Source organism: Alligator sinensis, unplaced genomic scaffold, assembly GCF_000455745.1.
Source record: "Alligator sinensis unplaced genomic scaffold, ASM45574v1 scaffold488_1, whole genome shotgun sequence".
Taxonomy (NCBI): domain Eukaryota; kingdom Metazoa; phylum Chordata; order Crocodylia; family Alligatoridae; genus Alligator; species Alligator sinensis.
The window spans coordinates 413315-431049 of NW_005842970.1; the positions used below are offsets into that span (position 1 = coordinate 413315).

Genomic DNA, 17735 nt, shown 5'->3' on the forward strand with positions numbered 1-17735 from the left:
CCTGAGGGCTCAGCAGCCAATCCAGTACCAAAGTAATGGGGCAGTCACATTACCCAGGGATCAAGATCAGGTGTGGAAGCTCAAGAGTTGGACTAGCCAAGCCTGACTAACCAGAGGCCTTGATACAAGCAATACATTAGAGCCACAGTACTGCAAATACTTGGCCACTCATAGCTTGATGCATGAACAAGTCCCATGGATTTTAAAGGGAATACTCATATGATTGCAGGATGTGCATCTATGCCAAACTTTGCTGAAGTCTGAGAGCTTCTCTGAAATGAGTCAGGCTTCCCTGTTAAGAGCAGTATCTGGCCAACTGTTTCTACTGTTCACTGCCTAAATGGTTGTTGAAGGAGCCAATCACTGGATCCCATGCAGTCTTGAGCCCCTCCAGACATTCCTCTATGGAGGGGTTCCTAGGCACATCAATGAGGACCCTTTGTCTGCATTCCCTATTAAGAGCTGTACCTTTCTGTCAAATTGCACATCTACAGAATCCAATCCTGATTTCAGACATCTGCCATAACTTAAAAATACTTTCCCAGATTCTCATTAATGGTGTGTGTTCTGGTATGTATATTAATTCTTCAGAAATAACATAGCAGATGTAACATATTTGGATACAAAAAGCTTTTGCATAAAATTTACGTTCAATTAAAACACAAGACCCAAGGGTAAACAGATTGAGAAAGAAAGAAATCTTCCTAAACATAAGGCCCCTACCTAGCTCATCCTTCTCTTGGAAATCTGTATGTATCCACCTGTATTCATCAAGGCAGCCTGGCAGTAAACCAATGGTTTGTCTTACCTGAACTTGGTCAACCTCCCAGCTAAACCAGGCCCCTCCTGCTACAAAAAGCCAGTCCTCCTCTCCAAGACTTCTTTAAACTCTATTTAGTCATCTATATCCCTTCTTTATTGTTGCTAAGTTTTCACTCTCATCTACCCATTTCACTGTCAATTCTGAAACACGGGAGGAGTAAGGTACCTTCTCCCAGGCTAAGCAAATGCATTGAATAGCCAGTTGTTGAGTTCCACCATCTCACCATTGCCTCTGGGCTGAAATAAATCTTTCTGCTGGCCTATGGTGGGTGCAGATAAACAGAGGTATGTTGTAATACAGCTGTTTTCATAGTAACATTTTGTATCAATCCAAATTCAACTGTTATGCAGATGTATTTCCCCAAATGATTGTGACAATTAAAGTTCATACCTTATTTTTCTTCAGAAGTTCATTTTGTGCCATCTCAGAATCAGAAGCCAAGTTGCTTGGTGCAAGTTCATTTTTCCTGTCCACCAGTTCCTGAATTTCTTTCACCTGGGCCTTCAACATTCGATTCTCTCTCTTCAGACCTTGCTTTTCTGCATCAATAATCTCTCTTTTTCCCCACTCAGAGGCATTCTCAGACTGTAGTCTTTCCAGCTGAAAAGAAAAACAGAATAACATTTGTAAAAGATGTCCTTCTAGTGTGAGGTGAAGGGCTATCCCTACAGAGGACATCATTAAAAAAATATTTTAAAAATAGGGTTAAAGTGTTGTTGTAGCTATGATGATCCAGGAAATACGTAAGAAGGGATGGATCCCTTCTTGCAATGGTACAGTTTCATACAGCTTTAATTCTTTTTCCACTCCTACTGTTCATCAAAGTTGAAGGCCTGATCATATTGGACCCAAGGCTGCCCAGCCCTTCTTCTCAAGCGGGATGGGCAGCCAGTGGTGTTTTCCTCATCTTGCCTTCCCTGGAGGCCAAGACTCTGAGAGCTGCTCTAATTAAAGTGCCTGGAGCGTCTTGTATATCAGCATCCCCGCACTTCAAAATGGTGGTGGGGGTGCTTTATTTAAAGCTGGTTGAATGAGCTTAATTTAAAGCTCCCCAGCCACCATATTGAAGTGCAGGGACACTGATACACGAGACAAGGAGGCTGGCTAGTGTGTGGCAATTACCATGCTTCAGCAGACGAGTCTGCTCTGATGCACTGTAATTGCAGCACATTGGAGCAGCCTCTCAGCTCATGTATAGGCTCTCGAAGCACCCTTCAAAATGAACAAGAATATAAGAAATGCCATACTGGGTCAGATAACTGGTCCATCTAACCCAGGTTCCCATATCTCACAGTTATGCTAAGGCGAAGAGTATTTATGAAGAGCCTAATGTAGATGAACCTGTCCCTCCCTTTTCCTTTACAACTTCCAGCATTTAGATGCCTACAGAGTCCTAATTTGTAGGTTACAGCCCTGTTATGATGTTTAATAACCACTGATGGACCTATTCCTCTTTCAAACCTGGTTAAATCATTAGACTTTTTAAAGATTTTGTGGCAGCTAGTGCCACAAGTTAATTACATACTACGCAAGACAGAACTTTGTTTTAAACCTTCTTCACACTAGTCATTATTTTATAGAATTCTATCATATCTCCCCCCCAACACACACACACACACACACACACACACACCTTGGTTTATTCATATTCTAAAGAAGAAGCTTCTTATACTGTATGCAAACATATGCCACCTATTTTGATCAAAAGACAATTAATGTTGGGATGAATACAAAACAGAATACACAAAACTGAATACTAAAATCTAAACATTGTGTATGAAGCAAACAATGTTTTAACGTACAGCTCTATTAGAGAAACTCTGCGTTTTAATTTTAGTACCAAAGCGAAATAGCTCAGTATCCAGAGCAAGTGAGTCAAAGATCTTACACAACTTGTTTCTTTGCTTAGCAGTCTTTGGATGAAAACTTGTATTTCAAGGTAGGACACAGTACTCCCTTAATTCAAGATGGTCATGACTTTTTTTTTCCTTAAATGTTAAACAGTGCAATATTGAGGAATGAAGTTAAGTATCAACAAAATGCCATCTTATTAAGTGAGAGAGAATAAACACCTGAAGAGGAATTTTATTTTACTCTTTAAGGACAACTGGATGGAGGTTATGTCAAGGGTGTATCAATTGTTCTCCAGATTTCAAAGGAAAAGCTGTGGTCAAAGGAATTGATTTTTTCTTCCAGAAATCAGATAACAGGCACTTATCAAAGCTTTAAATAGGTTGGAAATGGTAAAAAATGAGAGATCCGAGCAACATAAGCCAGGAAAAGGACAAGAGGAGGAATCCATCAATAAAATAGCAAAAAAGTTTTAAATAAAATAATGTGAACTTTGCAACTTGCAGTTTTGTAAAGACCAAAGCCAATTATTTGATAAAATTATATGGTCTGCCAAAAGCTAAAAGCTATAAGATATCCAGCTTCTACAGCAGAAAAAGACAGTACAAGCCAGCAAGACTTGAGAAAGAAGGGTGATATGGTCTTATTTTAGATTTGCTCTTTGGAGGCACTGCCTAGTTCTATTTTAAATTATCTTTGTAGCAAACATTAAAAAACAATCATGTTCAAGGTACAGTAGTTGTTGGCATTCATAGCATCAAAGAAGCAATAATAGTTTTAGGCATATTACTTAGGTAAATTAAATTGCAAACCTGTTCACTTCCCTCTTCATGTCCCCCCAAAAACTCTACTATTAGTAATTACACAAGCAAGTCAAGATAGGAGGGAAGATTGCTCAGTCTATAAATATGAGATACACTATTTTTTCCACATTTAACTCACTGTGGCCCACATCTGGGGACTGTCCTATTTATCTAAATGGAAGTACTGAACAACTAAGGGGGTGTGTGTGTGTGTGTGTGTGTGTGTGCGTGCATGTACGCGTGCAAGTGGTTGGAGACTCATAGCTTAATTCAGACAACACAAGTTTTCAGTGTTTAGAAATCTTCACCTTCCACGCTGAAAAAGTTTGGACTTGAATCTACCGTATCAGCTGATCTTAACAAACAAAATGGAGCCAATCCATATTTTCCATTTTAAATCCATGTAATCAAACGTCAAAACCTTTGTGGAGCCTCAAAGTTAATGGTCTCCAAAGTCATAAGAGCTATCCTATACAGGCACTGATCTTGCTGTGGAGCCCATCTTTTGCAGTCCCAAAGGATACAAGGGTATGTCTCCTGTATATGAAAAGTCCCTTCTCGGGCAAAAATTAGGTGCCTTGGATGGGCTTGTTCTGTTTTGCCTATTCTAAGCCTGTTTAGACAGCATAATGCAAAAGGAAATAAAGCTGCAAGGAGAAAAAGTTGTTAATATAACACAAAATTAAAATGCCAAGAACATATTGTGTGGGCTACATAAGTTGAAGAAATTTCTAGAACTAAATAGAGTGCTAAGAATGGTCACATGTTCACCTGCCACTAATCATACACTCATGTGTTCCCCTATATGAATTTAGGGGGAATTAATATGTGGCAGGATGGCTGGTCAGCTCACCAGCAGCCCTGAACTGTTGTTAGCTTGAGCCAGAAGGGCTCGGACTCCATTGCTGGAGACAGTTTTCCTTCCCCATCAATCAGAGCAAGGCAGAAAGAAGGCAGCCCCGCCCTGACCCAGGGACTAGGTGAAAGAGAGGACTTGAAAGGGAACTAACTCCTGAGGCTTTACTATTGGTCTGCTCCCAATCTGAGGCTGGAGCCTCAAAAAGGGATAAAAAGTCAGCGTGCCCAGCACATGAAGTAGCTTTGTCAAGGGACGATGAAAAAGGTCTGAGAAGAGCTGGTGGAGCTGACCAGCAGGGGTGGAGCAGTTGCTCCAGGAGAGCCCTGAAGATGTCTTTGCCAGATGGGAAGCAGCAAGTGGCTGCATCCCAGCCCCGCCGTGGAGAGAACCGTGATGACAGTGCATGGAGGGTCCGGGAGTGGATGGGCCCGGGCAGCTGCATGAGGCAGCCTGCATCCCCAAACCTGCATGAGGCAGGAGCAGAAGCCCTTGGTGCACGGACTGGTGCACAGGGCTGGAGAGCCAGTGCACAAAATGGTGCACGGAGACTTCAGGTGTGGATGCAACCACAGCAGCTGCATGAGGCAGTGCAGGTCCCCAACCCTGCACAAGGTAGGAGCTGGGCCATCAGTGCACAGAGAAGTGCACAGGGAGCTAGAGATGAGAAGTCGGGGCTGCAGTGCAGTTTTTTCCCCCTGCCCAAGGCAGGTACCCCTTTGGTGCATGGGGCGGTGCATGGGGCAGAGAGCAGTTCAACCAGCCAGAAGAACTGCATGAAGCAGCTGGGGCCTTCTTGCTGGAAGTGGCATGGGTCAACCATCCCATTTGGGTGGGGAGGGTTCACCCCAATACACCACTGGAGACAAGCCCAATCCTTCAAAAGCCGTGAACTCGTGAGTTACCCGGAAAGGGGAAGCCCCTGAGTGGGGACAATTCACCCATGGGCACAGAAGAGAGTCTAGGGCCCCTGTTTTTTTAAGAGTGGTGTCATAGTTATGGACCCCTCCTAGTTGAGCAACCGGGGAGAGGATAATGATGCTTAATTAGGTAATGGGATCTTTTCCTGCTTTGCCATTTCTTCTTTGGGCAGTCTTGCTGTGCTAATAGTTGTGATCTAGTTATTTAGGTCATTGAGATTCTGTTTACAGTATTGTGTCCCTATTGTTGTTATACAGAGATTCATAGATGCTAGGATCGGAAGGGACCTCAACAGATTTTTGAGTCTGACCCCCTGGTGCTGGGGTCAGATGACCCCAGCCAGATACCTATTCAGCCTTCTCTTAAAGACCCCCAAGGTAGGGAACAGCACCAAGGCCCCTGGAAGCCCATTCCAAATTCTGGCCACCCTTATTGTGATGTTCTTCCTGATGTCCAACCTAAATCTGCTCTCTGTCAGTTTGTGACCATTGTTCCTTCTTACCCCAAGAGGTACCCTGGTGACCAGAGCACCTCTGGTTCCCTGCTGTGCCCCCTAATGAATTTGTAGGAAGCCACAAGATCCCCTCTCAGCCTTCTCTTGTGGAGGCTGAAGAGACCCAGCTCCTTTAGTCTCTCCTCATAGAGCTTGTCCTGCAAACCTTTAACCATACGAGTGACCCTCCTCTGGACCCTCTCAAGGTTATCCACATCCTTCTTAAAGTTCAGCACCAAAACTTGATGCAGTACTCCAACTGCGGTCTGAACAATGCTGCATAGAAAGAAAGTATCACCTCCTTGGCTCTATCTGTCATGCATCTGCTAATACATGATAAAGCTTGGTTAGCTTTGCTGATGATTTTGCTGATGACTCATGTTCACCTTGGAGTCCACTATGACTCCAAGATCCCTTTCTGCTTCTGTGCTGCTGAGAGGGTCATTTCCCAGCCAATAGATGTGCTGGATATTTTTATACCCTAGGTGCAGCACTCTTTATTTGTCCTTATTGAACTGCATCCTATTGTGTTCCAAGCTGTCCAAGTTCACCTGCAATCATTCCCTACCCGCCGGTGTGTTCACTCTGCCCCACAATTTAGTATCATCTGCAAACTTGGACAGAGTACACTTCACACCCACGTCCAGGTCACTGATGAAAACATTGAAGAGCACAGCTCCAAGGACCGAGGCCTGAGGGACCCCATTGCCCACATCCTTCTAGGACCATATCGACCCACCCACCACCACTGTCTGTGTGCGACCCCCGAGCCAATTTGCCACCCACCAGACCATGTAATCATTTAAGTCACAGCCTCTTAATTTATTTATAAGAATGGGATGAGATACCATACTGAAGGCCTTCCTAAAATCCAAGTAAATGACATGCACCTCTACTCCTGCATTTAAGCATTCTGTCACCTGGTCATAAAAAGAAACCAGATTACTCGGGCACAATCTACCTGCTATGAATCCATGCTGGTTGCCGTGCTGCATTACTTTTCCCACTGTACTCGCACAAATATGATGCTTAATAATTTTTTCAAAGACTTTTCCAAGGATGGAGGCGAGACTGACTATAATTACTCAGATCCTCCTTCCTCTTCTTCTTGAAAATAGGGACCACATCAGCCCTTTTCCAGTCCTGTGGAACCTGACCCAAGCACCACAAGCACTCAAACAGCCATGCCAGTGGTTTCCGGCCAATTCCTTCAGCACCCTCAGATGCAGTTCACCTGGGCCTACTGACTTAAACACAGCAAGTCCATTCAAGTAAGGCAACTGAGGCAAAAAACTCATTGAAGAGTTCAGTCTTGTCCCCCTTGTCTATCCTTAATTGCTCCTGCTTGTTCACTAGGGGTCCTATGCTGCCCTGCACCTTCCTTTTACTCCCTACATACTTAAAAAATGACATTTTCTTGTCTTTAATTTCTGTTGCCAGCCTCAGCTCCCTAGTTGCTTTGGTCTTTCTAACTGCCTTCCTGCAAGTGCGGACCAAGCAGGTATACTCCTCCTTGGTAGCTTCCCCCTGCTTCCACTGCCTATATGCCTCTTTTTTTGCCCTTAGGCTTCCCTGGATTTCTCTGTTTAGCCATGGAGGTTTTGTGACCCCTTTCCTCCATTTCCCTCAAAATGGAATCATCTCCCTCTGCACCCGAAGGATCGCTCCCTTTAGGAATGACCACCCTTTCTGGACTTCCATCTTGCCAATGCTCCTATCCTGCAGTGCATCACTGACTAAACACCTGAGCACACTGAAGTTAGCCTTCCTAAAATCAAGCATTTCCACCCTACTAGTTATCTTTCCCACCCTACACTGTATGGTGAATTCCATTGATTGATGGTCGCTGTCCCCAAGGTGACCACGAATCTGCAACTCCCCTACCAGGTCATCCCCAGTAGCCAACAGCAAGTCCAGTAAGGCATTCTCTTTAGGGGGACTGTATACCTCCTGTGTTAAGTGAAGGTTCTGTATGCAGGTTAAGAACCTATGTGAATGGTTGGATTTGGCTGACTGCTCCTCCCAGCAGATGTCAGGGTAGTTTAGGTCCCCCATGACAACCATATCCCTAGACCATACAGTCTCTGAGAGCTGCCTCAAGAACTCCAAGTCTAGCTCTTCCTCTGAGGATTAGAGGATTGTAAGATGCTTATGTTTGAATTTACTGTATTGGTTATTTCTATACATGTGATGTAACCTTATTGTGTTCAATTATTCTCCTGTCACTGCCAGCTATTCCTGTCACTGAATTGTAATTAACCTGAGTTTTGTTTTTGAGAGCTCCTTTGCCTGTTGAGGGGCAGGGGCTACACACTGAACAGGAGGCCACACAAGATTGGGCCTGTGCCTAAGATAAGAGTGAACAAGAGTTATTGTTGGGGGAGAGAGGGATGAAGAAATATTTGAATGTAAATTTATGGTTATAAGTTTTATGTTATGTTGTATCATTAAATCTGTAAATAGTTAAGTAGCACTGGGGCTATGGACAGACATTACACAAACTAGTTTAAGTTATCAAAAACTGGTTTAAACCTGTGACAGAACAGATGTTCAGTGCACATAAACCAGTTTGAAAATGGCTGAAACCAGTTTGAGATAAACCTGGTTGAATGTAGTATCAGACTCAACTGATTTGGCTCAAACCGGTTTATGCAATGTCTGTCCCAGACCCCTTGCTGGTTTAAGATAAACCAGACACCCCCAGCATCCCAGCATGCTCTCTGGGCTGGGTGGGGTGGGGGTCTCTTCTCCACAGCAGAGCTGGCCCCTCCCTTCTGCTGGAGCTTCAGCACAGACTGCAGGCTGCTTCCCCACTCCTCTCAGCACTCCCTGCCAAGCATGAATTCCCCTCTCCCTTCTGCCTTGCTGCTGAGGTGTCTGTGTATTAGCTAGCAGACCACATGCTGGCTACAGTCTGTGCTGAATCAACAGGTAGAATCAATAGGCAAAATCAACAGGTAGCTGGTAATGTCCCTCTGTTGTTTTCTTAATTGGGTGATAAATACTTTGTTAGGAGGGTGATAAACACTGTTATCAATTCCCTACTGGGGTAATCAAAGCAACCCTCCAAGGTCTGGCAATGTCCCCTCCCTCAGCTCAGTGCTGTACAAGGGATGGCAGGGCTGCTCTAGCACCACTCAGTTTCTGACCTGAGCCACCACAGGCATGTGACTGCTTTTCTGGGATGTCTCTCTGGTTACAAAACTGATTTAGCTTAGCCAGGTTAGACTAACCTGCAAAGACTGAATAAATTCAGGCAGGCTCAGGCTTTTTGGCTGATACCTTCAAGTTCATAGATTCATAGATGCTAGGGTCGGAAGGGACCTCAACAGATCGAGTCCGACCCCCTGCATAGGCAGGAAAGAGGGCTGGGGTCAGATGACCCCAGCCAGATGCCAATCCAGCCTTCTCTTACTACACCCCAGGGTACTCAAGGACCTGGTGAGCATTATAGTCCAGCCCCTGGCATGGATCTTTGAGAACTCCTGGCACTCTGGTATAGTGCCCAAAGACTGGAAGAAGGTCAATGTGGTGCCTATCTTCAAGAAAGGGAGGAAAGTGGATCAGGCAAACTACAGGCCCATCAGCCTGACCCCTATCCCGGTCTTAGAAAAGTTTATTGAAGAGGCCATCCTTAATGGACTGGCCAACGCCAACATCCTGAAGGATAGCCAGCACGGGTTTGTTGCGGGTAGGTCTTGCTTGACCAATCTCATTTCCTTCTATGACCAGGTGACCTATCACCTGGACAAGGGAGAAGAGATTGATGTCATATATCTTGACTTAAAAAAACCCCTTCGATCTGGTATCCCATGATCACCTCTTGGCGAAAGTGGCAAACTGTGGCCTTGGGTCCACCATGATCTGCTGGCTCGGAAATTGGCTCCGCGGTCAGACCCAGAGGGTGGTAATTGATGGAAGTCAATTGTCATGGTGCCCTGTGACCAGTGGGGTCCCCCAAGACTCTGTCCTTGGACCCATATTGTTCAACATCTTCATTAATGATGTGAACATTGGAGTGAGAAGCAGACTGGCCAAATTCGCCAATGACACCAAACTCTGGGGCAAAGCATCCACACCCGAAGACAAGAGGGAGATGGTGTTTAACACCGAAAAATGCAAGGTTCTCCACCTTGGGAGGAAAAACCTGCAGCATCCTTATAGGTGCGGCAGTGCTACGCTGGCTAGCACTATGGAAGAGACTTGGGGGTCATGAATGACCACAAGATGAACATGAGCCTTCAATGTGATGCTGCAGCTAGTAAAGCGAGCAAAACACTGGCTTGCATCCATAGATGCTTCCCAAGCAAATCCCGGGATGTCATTCTCCCCTTGTACTTGGCCTTGGTAAGGCTGCAGCTGGAGTACTGCATCCAGTTTTGGGCCCCACAATTCAAAAAGGATGTGGAGAAGCTTGACAGAGTCCAGAGAAGAGCCACATGCATGATCAGAGGTTAGGAAAATAGACCTTATGATGACAGGCTGAGAGCTATGGGGCTCTTTAGCCTGGAAAACCGCAGGCTCAGGGGTGATCTGATGGCCACCTATAAGTTTATCAGGGTTGACGGTGACCACCAGTATCTGGGGGAATGTTTGTTCACCAGAGCGCCCCAAGGGATGACGAGGTCAAACGGTTATAAACTACTGCAAGACCGTTTCAGGCTGGACATAAGGAAGAATTTCTTTACTGTCCGAGCCCCCAATGTCTGGAATAGGCTGCCATCAGAGGTGGTTCAAGCACCTACATTGAACACCTTCAAGAGAAATTTGGATGCTTATCTTACTGGGATCCTATGACCCCGGGTGACTTCCTGCCCCTTGGGCAGGGGGCTGGACTCAATGATCTTCCGAGGTCCCTTCCAGCCCTAATGTCTATGAAATCTATGACATTTTTTAATGTCTGTCCCTAGCCTGGGTGTCCTGGTCTCTGCCTCATTCTGTAGGGTAAGGAGGTGAGCTGGCCTGCAGCTAAACCACGATGCTCTTACAGCATTCCCATACCTGCTAACATCCCTTCAGTTGGAGAGCGGGTACCCTCCGCGTACCACCCGGGTTAAAAATATGAGAGAAAATGAAACATTTCATAAGCTTCCCCAACTTTCCGGCATGCAAGGTGGTGGCATGTTTGAGGAACAAACAGGAAGAACTCGCCCTCAGAATAGCTAGTTCAAATCCAGATGTCGTAGGGTTAACAGAGACATGGTGGGACTCATCCCATGACTGGGCAGTTAACATTAGGGGCTATAGGCTGTACAGGCGGGATAGAGAAGGCAGAAAAGCGGGGGGGTGGCACTTTATGTCAAGGAGCACTACACATCCTCTGCCAGCAGTATGGGGTCAGGGGAAGGGCGAGCTGAAGTGCTCTGGGTCTAGATCCGGGGGGGGCAAGGCGAGAGGGATTTGACGGTGGGGGTCTATTACAGACCCCCCAATCAGGAGGAGGAGCTGGACAGGGAATTTTCAGGCCAGCTTGCGGAGACACTAAAAGCAAGGGATGTAGTTGTCATGGGCGATTTTAATTACCCGGACATCTGCTGGGAGGAGCAGTCAGCCGGGACGGACCGCTCCAGGAGGTTCTTGGCCGAGTTGCAGGACCTCCACTTGATTCAGGAGGTGCACAGTCCCACCAGAGGAGATGCCCTGCTGGACCTGGTCCTGGCCGCAGGCGACGACCTGGTAAGAGGCCTCCAGGTTCTTGACCACCTGGGCAATAGTGATCATCGCATGCTGGAATTCACCATCCAGCGTAGAGTGTCAAGGGCCCACAGCAAGGTGGTAGCCCTAGACTTCAGGAGGGCCAACTTCAGTGAGATGAGGAGATTAGTGGGAGAGGAACTGGGGTCCTTGAGGGCAGAGGAACTCAGCGTCCAAGAGGAGTGGTCGTTCCTTAAGGAAACGATACTCGGGGCCCAAGGGGTGTCCATCCCGACAAGAAGCAAGGCGGGCAGGAGTGTCCAAAAGCCCCCCTGGCTCACCAAGGGTGTCCGGGAATGCCTGCTTGCCAAAAGGGTGGCGTACGCCCGGTGGAAGGGGGGTGTAATCTCCAAAGAGGAGTATACCTCCTCTGCTCGGGCCTGCAGGCGGGCTGTTAGGAAGGCCAAGGCGGAGATAGAGCTCGGATTAGCGTCCAGGATTAAGGATAACAAAAAGTCCTTTTTCAAATATATTGGGAGGATGAAGAAGGCGCCGGGTAATGTGGGGCCCCTGCAGGATATGCGGGGCAATCTGGTGGTTGCGTCAGAGGATAAAGCGGACCTCTTTAACCAATTCTTCACCTCCGTTTTCTTGTGCAGGGACCGGGACTTCCCTGCTGTGATAGAAGCCGGACGCGAGGGGATCGCCTTCAGACCTCAGGTTGGGGAGGACCGGGTTAGAGAGCTTCTGGAGGGGCTGGACGCGTTCAAGTCAGCGGGTCCGGATGCTCTCCACCCCAGGGTGCTGAGGGAGCTGGCTGGGGTTATTGCAGGGCCCCTGGCACGGCTCTACGAGCGATCGTGGTGCTTGGGCCAGGTGCCAGACGATTGGAAGGTAGCTAATGTGGTCCCCATCTTCAAAAAAGGGAAAAGGGAGGACCCGGGCAATTATAGGCCCGTCAGTCTTACCTCAATCCTGGGGAAGCTCTTTGAGAAGATCATCAAGGAGCACATTTGTGATGGGCCGGCATCCGAGATGATGCTCAGGGGCAATCAGCATGGATTTATTAGGGGGAGATCATGTCAGACCAACCTGATTGCCTTTTATGATCAGGTCACAAAGGCCATGGATGCAGGTGTCGCGGTGGATGTAGTCTTTCTGGACTTCAGCAAGGCCTTTGACACCGTCTCTCACCCCATCCTAATTAGTAAACTAGGCGACTGTGGCATAGATGCCTACACGGTCAGATGGATTGCAGATTGGCTGAAGGGTCGCACTCAGAGGGTGGTGGTGGATGGATCATATTCGACTTGGGGGGAGGTGGGTAGTGGAGTCCCTCAGGGCTCGGTCCTGGGCCCTGCGCTGTTCAATGTCTTCATCAGCGATCTTGATGTTGGGGTGGAGAGCAACCTGTTTAAATTCGCTGATGACACCAAAATTTGGGGGGAGGTGAGCACGCTAGCAGGGAGAGAGAGATTGCAGAAGGATCTGGATAGGTTACAGGGGTGGGCAGACAGGAACAGGATGCGTTTCAATACGGACAAGTGCAGGGTGCTGCACTTGGGTAGTAGGAACCAGCAGCACACTTATACGATGGGGAACTCCCTACTTGAGAGCACGGAGGCGGAAAGGGATCTTGGTGTCATTATTGACTCCAAGATGAACATGGGCCGACAATGCGAGGTCATGGTTGGCAGGGCTAACCGGACCTTGTCGTGCATCCACAGGTGCATCTCGAGTAGAGCCAGGGAGGTGATCCTCCCCCTCTATGCGACGCTGGTCAGGCCGCAGCTGGAGTATTGTGTCCAGTTCTGTGCGCCCCATTTCAGGAGGGATGTGGACAACATGGAGAGGGTCCAGAGGAGGGCCACCCGCATGATCCGGGGACAACAGGGCAGACCCTACAGTGAGAGACTGCGGGACTTGAACCTATTCAGCCTCCACAAGAGAAGGCTGAGGGGGGACCTGGTGACCGTCTATAAACTCACTAGGGGGAACCAGAAGGGTTTGGGGGAGACGCTGTTTCCCCTAGCCCCTGCTGGCATAACAAGGAATAATGGGCACAAGTTGATGGAGAGGAGGTACAGATTGGACATCCGAAAATTGTTTGTTTGTTTTTGGGGGGTTTTTTTTTTTTGGGTTGTTCTCCCGCCCTGGCGGGGGGTCGGGCTAGAAGATCTATTAGGTCCCTTCCGACCCTGAAACTATGAAACTATGAAACTATGACCACAGGCCATCCTGGGTCATGTAAGTTAAAAGATAAGCAGGTGCAAATATGTCTTGTGCTAAAGATAATCCAGCATTTGTTAATATTCCTTATATCCAAAAGATAACATTATCATTGAGTCATTTTGTTGATCTTGCTTCCATTTCAGTTGCATTATTTAATGACATTTTATACAGTTGGAGTTTGCTTAAGTAATGGGTACACAACCTAATTTATAACTCAAAAAAAAATTCAAGGAGAAATGAAATAGCCAAGATAATTTATCTACCTCTGATACAAGCATGAATCAAAATTAATGTAGGTAAGCGAGAAAGAAAAATCAAATACTTATGTCTTCCTAAATAAAAATCTACTATGATTCCCCAATGAAAAATGAAATTGTTTTTATTTAGCCAAGAAAAAAGACATACAAAATAGGAAAATTTAGACTTTTAGAAAATACAAATCAAACTCCAGTTCCTCTTAACCCCTGCCCATTTCTACTCCACTGGAGTGTATGTGGAAGAAACTACATTTGCAGGGAAATTAAAAAATAATAATAATTTCCTTTCCATTAGTTTCCAAAAATGTTAATATTTCTCATTATGGAGTAGGTGTGCGATGTTCTTTTCATAACACCTACAAAGGAAGTTTCCTTTCCTCTAGATGAAAGCATGTATGAAAAAAAATTATCATGGTTATATAAAATCTATACATTTATAAATTAATCTCAGGCCAGTTACACATACTGTAAAGCATTTGGGAAGTGGTCTTGATGGAAATGCATATACTGTATGCACAATTAGTGCAAACTCAGCCACCAAAATCTGGTTAAATCTCTCTGAAAACTTGGGATCAAACCACTGTTGGTATGCAATACAGAAGCCTGAGGAAAGCACAGAATCCTATAGGTGATGCCATACTTTAGTCAAGGTGTAAAACCAAAATCACCTCTGGTAATTTTCTTGAACACCATTCTTTCACAATAAAGGTAGTCTTTAGTTCAATGCTGTGTGTAAACTCCACCTTTTCTCTGAGCCGAGTCTGTATATAAAATGAACTTTTCTAAATAGGAAATTTTACCACCTTCAACTCTCCTATAAAGTATGAACTTTCATTTGTACCCAGGATAACTTTTACAATCTTTTCTCTGATGCCTGATGAAGAGTGTTTGTACCTCAAAGCTTGCAATTAACTATTTTTTTTTGCAAATATCTAGTTGGTCTAATAAAAAATATCACTGCTACCACAAGTCCTAATTACTTTTTCCTCTAGACCAATATGGGAACAACCTGGATACCTTAAAATATGATACAAGAGTCAATGCAATACGAATGATACACAGAAATCACTATAAAGTTTGATCATCACAGTATAGTCTAGCTTAGTCTTTCTTAAGTAAACTAGTTGGGATAATAGGATGTTACCAACAGATAACCTACATATAAAGCTGTATTAACTCTAACATTTGCGTATACTATGTATGCATGAAAACCCACACAATTTAGTCTATCCAGAGACCTTTTCTTCTCAAAACACACCCTTTTCTCCACAAAACATAAATCACCTTCTGTAAAACCTGGGCTTACCTCTTGCAATACTTCTCCCCTCCTAACATATGTGCACTTTCCAACTTCACAGAAAACTTTCAGGAGGAACAGAAAGTTCACTGCTTCACAGTCAAAGGAAAATGCTCCTCTACTGTTTGTTCAGAAGTTATTATATATCCCAGTATTCAAACAAGATAACAGGAAGCTTTCAATATAAGGATTCCCGTTTAGCCAAGCCAAAAAGAAGGTATAGCAAGGACATCATAGCCTGCGCTAACCAAAAATAGAATATACATAGTATTCTAGAGAAACAGCTAAAAGCATTGCAAAGCATTATGGTAATACATCTGCAGTGTTTGGGGTCATTACTACTCAAGAGTTCTTTTTAGAGGTAGAAGCCACAAAGTCTATCTGCTGATGCTAACCAGGATCAAACAAGTTAACGTGTCACATGAAAGTGTTCTTAAGAAATCTGACAGGAATTGGGTTCTTTAGTGCTCCCAAAGCTTTTAAATTGGAGGAAAAGAGCCAGGCAACCAACTCCTGAAACACAGTTCCCTCACTCCCAAAAAAGACAACATAATGTTAGGAACCACTCTTCAATAAAGTGCAGTGCGATTAGCATTTTATAAATCTAAATTAATTAAGTCTCTAATGAATAAGTATATGTAGGTGATGTGAGACTGGATAGCATACAATAGCTATAGTTCTAGTCGAAATTACTGTCTAATTATCTGAATCAAATTCAAGGAGATCATCATGCCAAATTCTGCACTTAGTAAAAATGATCGAACTGGACTCCATAAGAACCTAATGTTTTTTAGTTAACATTCAGTAACAACAATTTCTACAGCACTCATTGAAGGAACATGTCTTATTTAGATATTAAAGTGCAGTTTGCAAGGACAGAAACATACATGCACACAGAGGACTTGGAATCCAAGATAACCCTAAGACTCAAAATAGACCCATCCACCAAACTCAAAGCCAGCAAATTCACCCTTGAATACTGTCATCTTACACTAATCAATAGAAATTCATTATTGGCTGGATTCAAGTAGAGCAAATTACATGGCCATCTGAGCTCTGATTTCAGTCAGACAGACAAGAAGGAGACTACCAGGCCAAGATCTGATGTAAAAGATTAAATTTACTTATCTTCATGTCTGTGAAATTAAATTCATAGCACCCAAGAATGTCTTCAAACTACAACAATAGTAAATTTAAATATTTTATACACTCAAAGGCCTCTAGGTACCTGCACAAAGAGAGAGGAGAGATATAATTAATCATTAATAGGCAATTTTGGTAACATTTGATTTATTATAATTCAATGTCCTCACTCCAGAAAATCACATCCATTATTCCTCTGAAATTCTATATCATTCACTTTTCTAAAGCATCATATAGTAAAACCTATAGGGTATTGGTAAATCCAGATTAGCTCACTGTTTCATTAAAATGGTCAAAGAGCAAAACAAACAAAAAACCTCCTACTTATTCAACACAGCATCTTCCATACAGAAGTCTCAAAGCACTTCAATAGCATTTAGAAATGAATTTTGACAAGGTAAGTACTCATGACCCCAATTTTATGGTGGGGAGAAATGAAGCACAGAGAGGTTAAGTGGTTCGTTCAAGCCTGTGGCTAAGGAATAGAACTAAAGGTCTTACTTGCCTATCCTACGGCCTGATCATAAAGATCTTTTTTTGTGGGGAGGGGAGGGAAGGAAAAAGTTAAACAGACAACAAGAATAAAGAAGAACCTCTGGAAATGAGAGAATAGTTATCCAAAAGGAACAGAATAGTTATCCAAAAGGAACAGATCTTGCAAGGAGTACTTTTCATATAGAAGCATCTTCTCAGTCAGGTTGGAGTAACAGAGGTGTTCTCAAGTCCCAGAATCAATTAGTGGTTATATACAAATATTTATTTCTAGCAGCAGGAAATTTCTGTCACGACCCAGTGATTTTTTGTGCCTCGGCACTATGGAATTTCCTGGCCACATGAGAGCTCCTTTGCACAGCAGAGTGTTCTGCTGCAATTAAGAGCCTGCGTGCAGGAGAGTTCCCGCCAATTTGCAGTTTCCTTTGCAGGATGCATTTCTTCTTTGCAACACAGAGATGCACGGTGCAAAGAGTTCCCACTATTCGGAGGCAAATTTGTGCCCCGTTATTGGCCAGTGCTAAATCATTCACACGTGGCGGCTAGTAATTGGCTCGCTGGCCGTTTAAAATTCCACGCGACTTCCGCCCAAGTCGAAGAGCTTTGAGCACGCTGCAGAGTGCCTCTGAAGTTATCTGACTTGCGGCTGCTGATCGATAGACTGGTCACCTATCGATCTTTCTTCCCGTCACCGAGCGCACCCCCGACGTACCCCTTTCCCCGCTGGCTTCGAATTGCGGACGGATTAACTGGCTTGGGCCCCGCCAGCTGGAACAACTCGTATGGTTGTTCCGACGACCGGACCACCTGCGTCGTGATTGCAAGCGGCGTGAGTAAAGTTTTTTACAACCAATAAGTTGTGTCTGCCTCCCCATTCCCCAGCCCGCCCTGACGTACGAGCGTAACTCGAGTCGGCCCTGGCCGTCCGAGACA

The 17735-nt window shown here is 45.0% G+C and overlaps 1 protein-coding gene across 4 annotated transcripts in view; it reads right to left on the reverse strand.

Moving 5' to 3' along the window:
- CCDC102B (coiled-coil domain containing 102B) overlaps nucleotides 1-17735 on the reverse strand; it is a 420613-nt gene that overhangs the window by 314057 nt on the left and 88821 nt on the right. For all 4 annotated transcript variants that reach the window (XM_025192829.1, XM_025192830.1, XM_014526198.2 and 1 more), the window contains one exon: nucleotides 1214-1423. In XM_025192829.1, the coding sequence (XP_025048614.1) occupies nucleotides 1214-1423 (210 nt within the window). The remainder of the gene's footprint in view (nucleotides 1-1213; nucleotides 1424-17735) is intronic.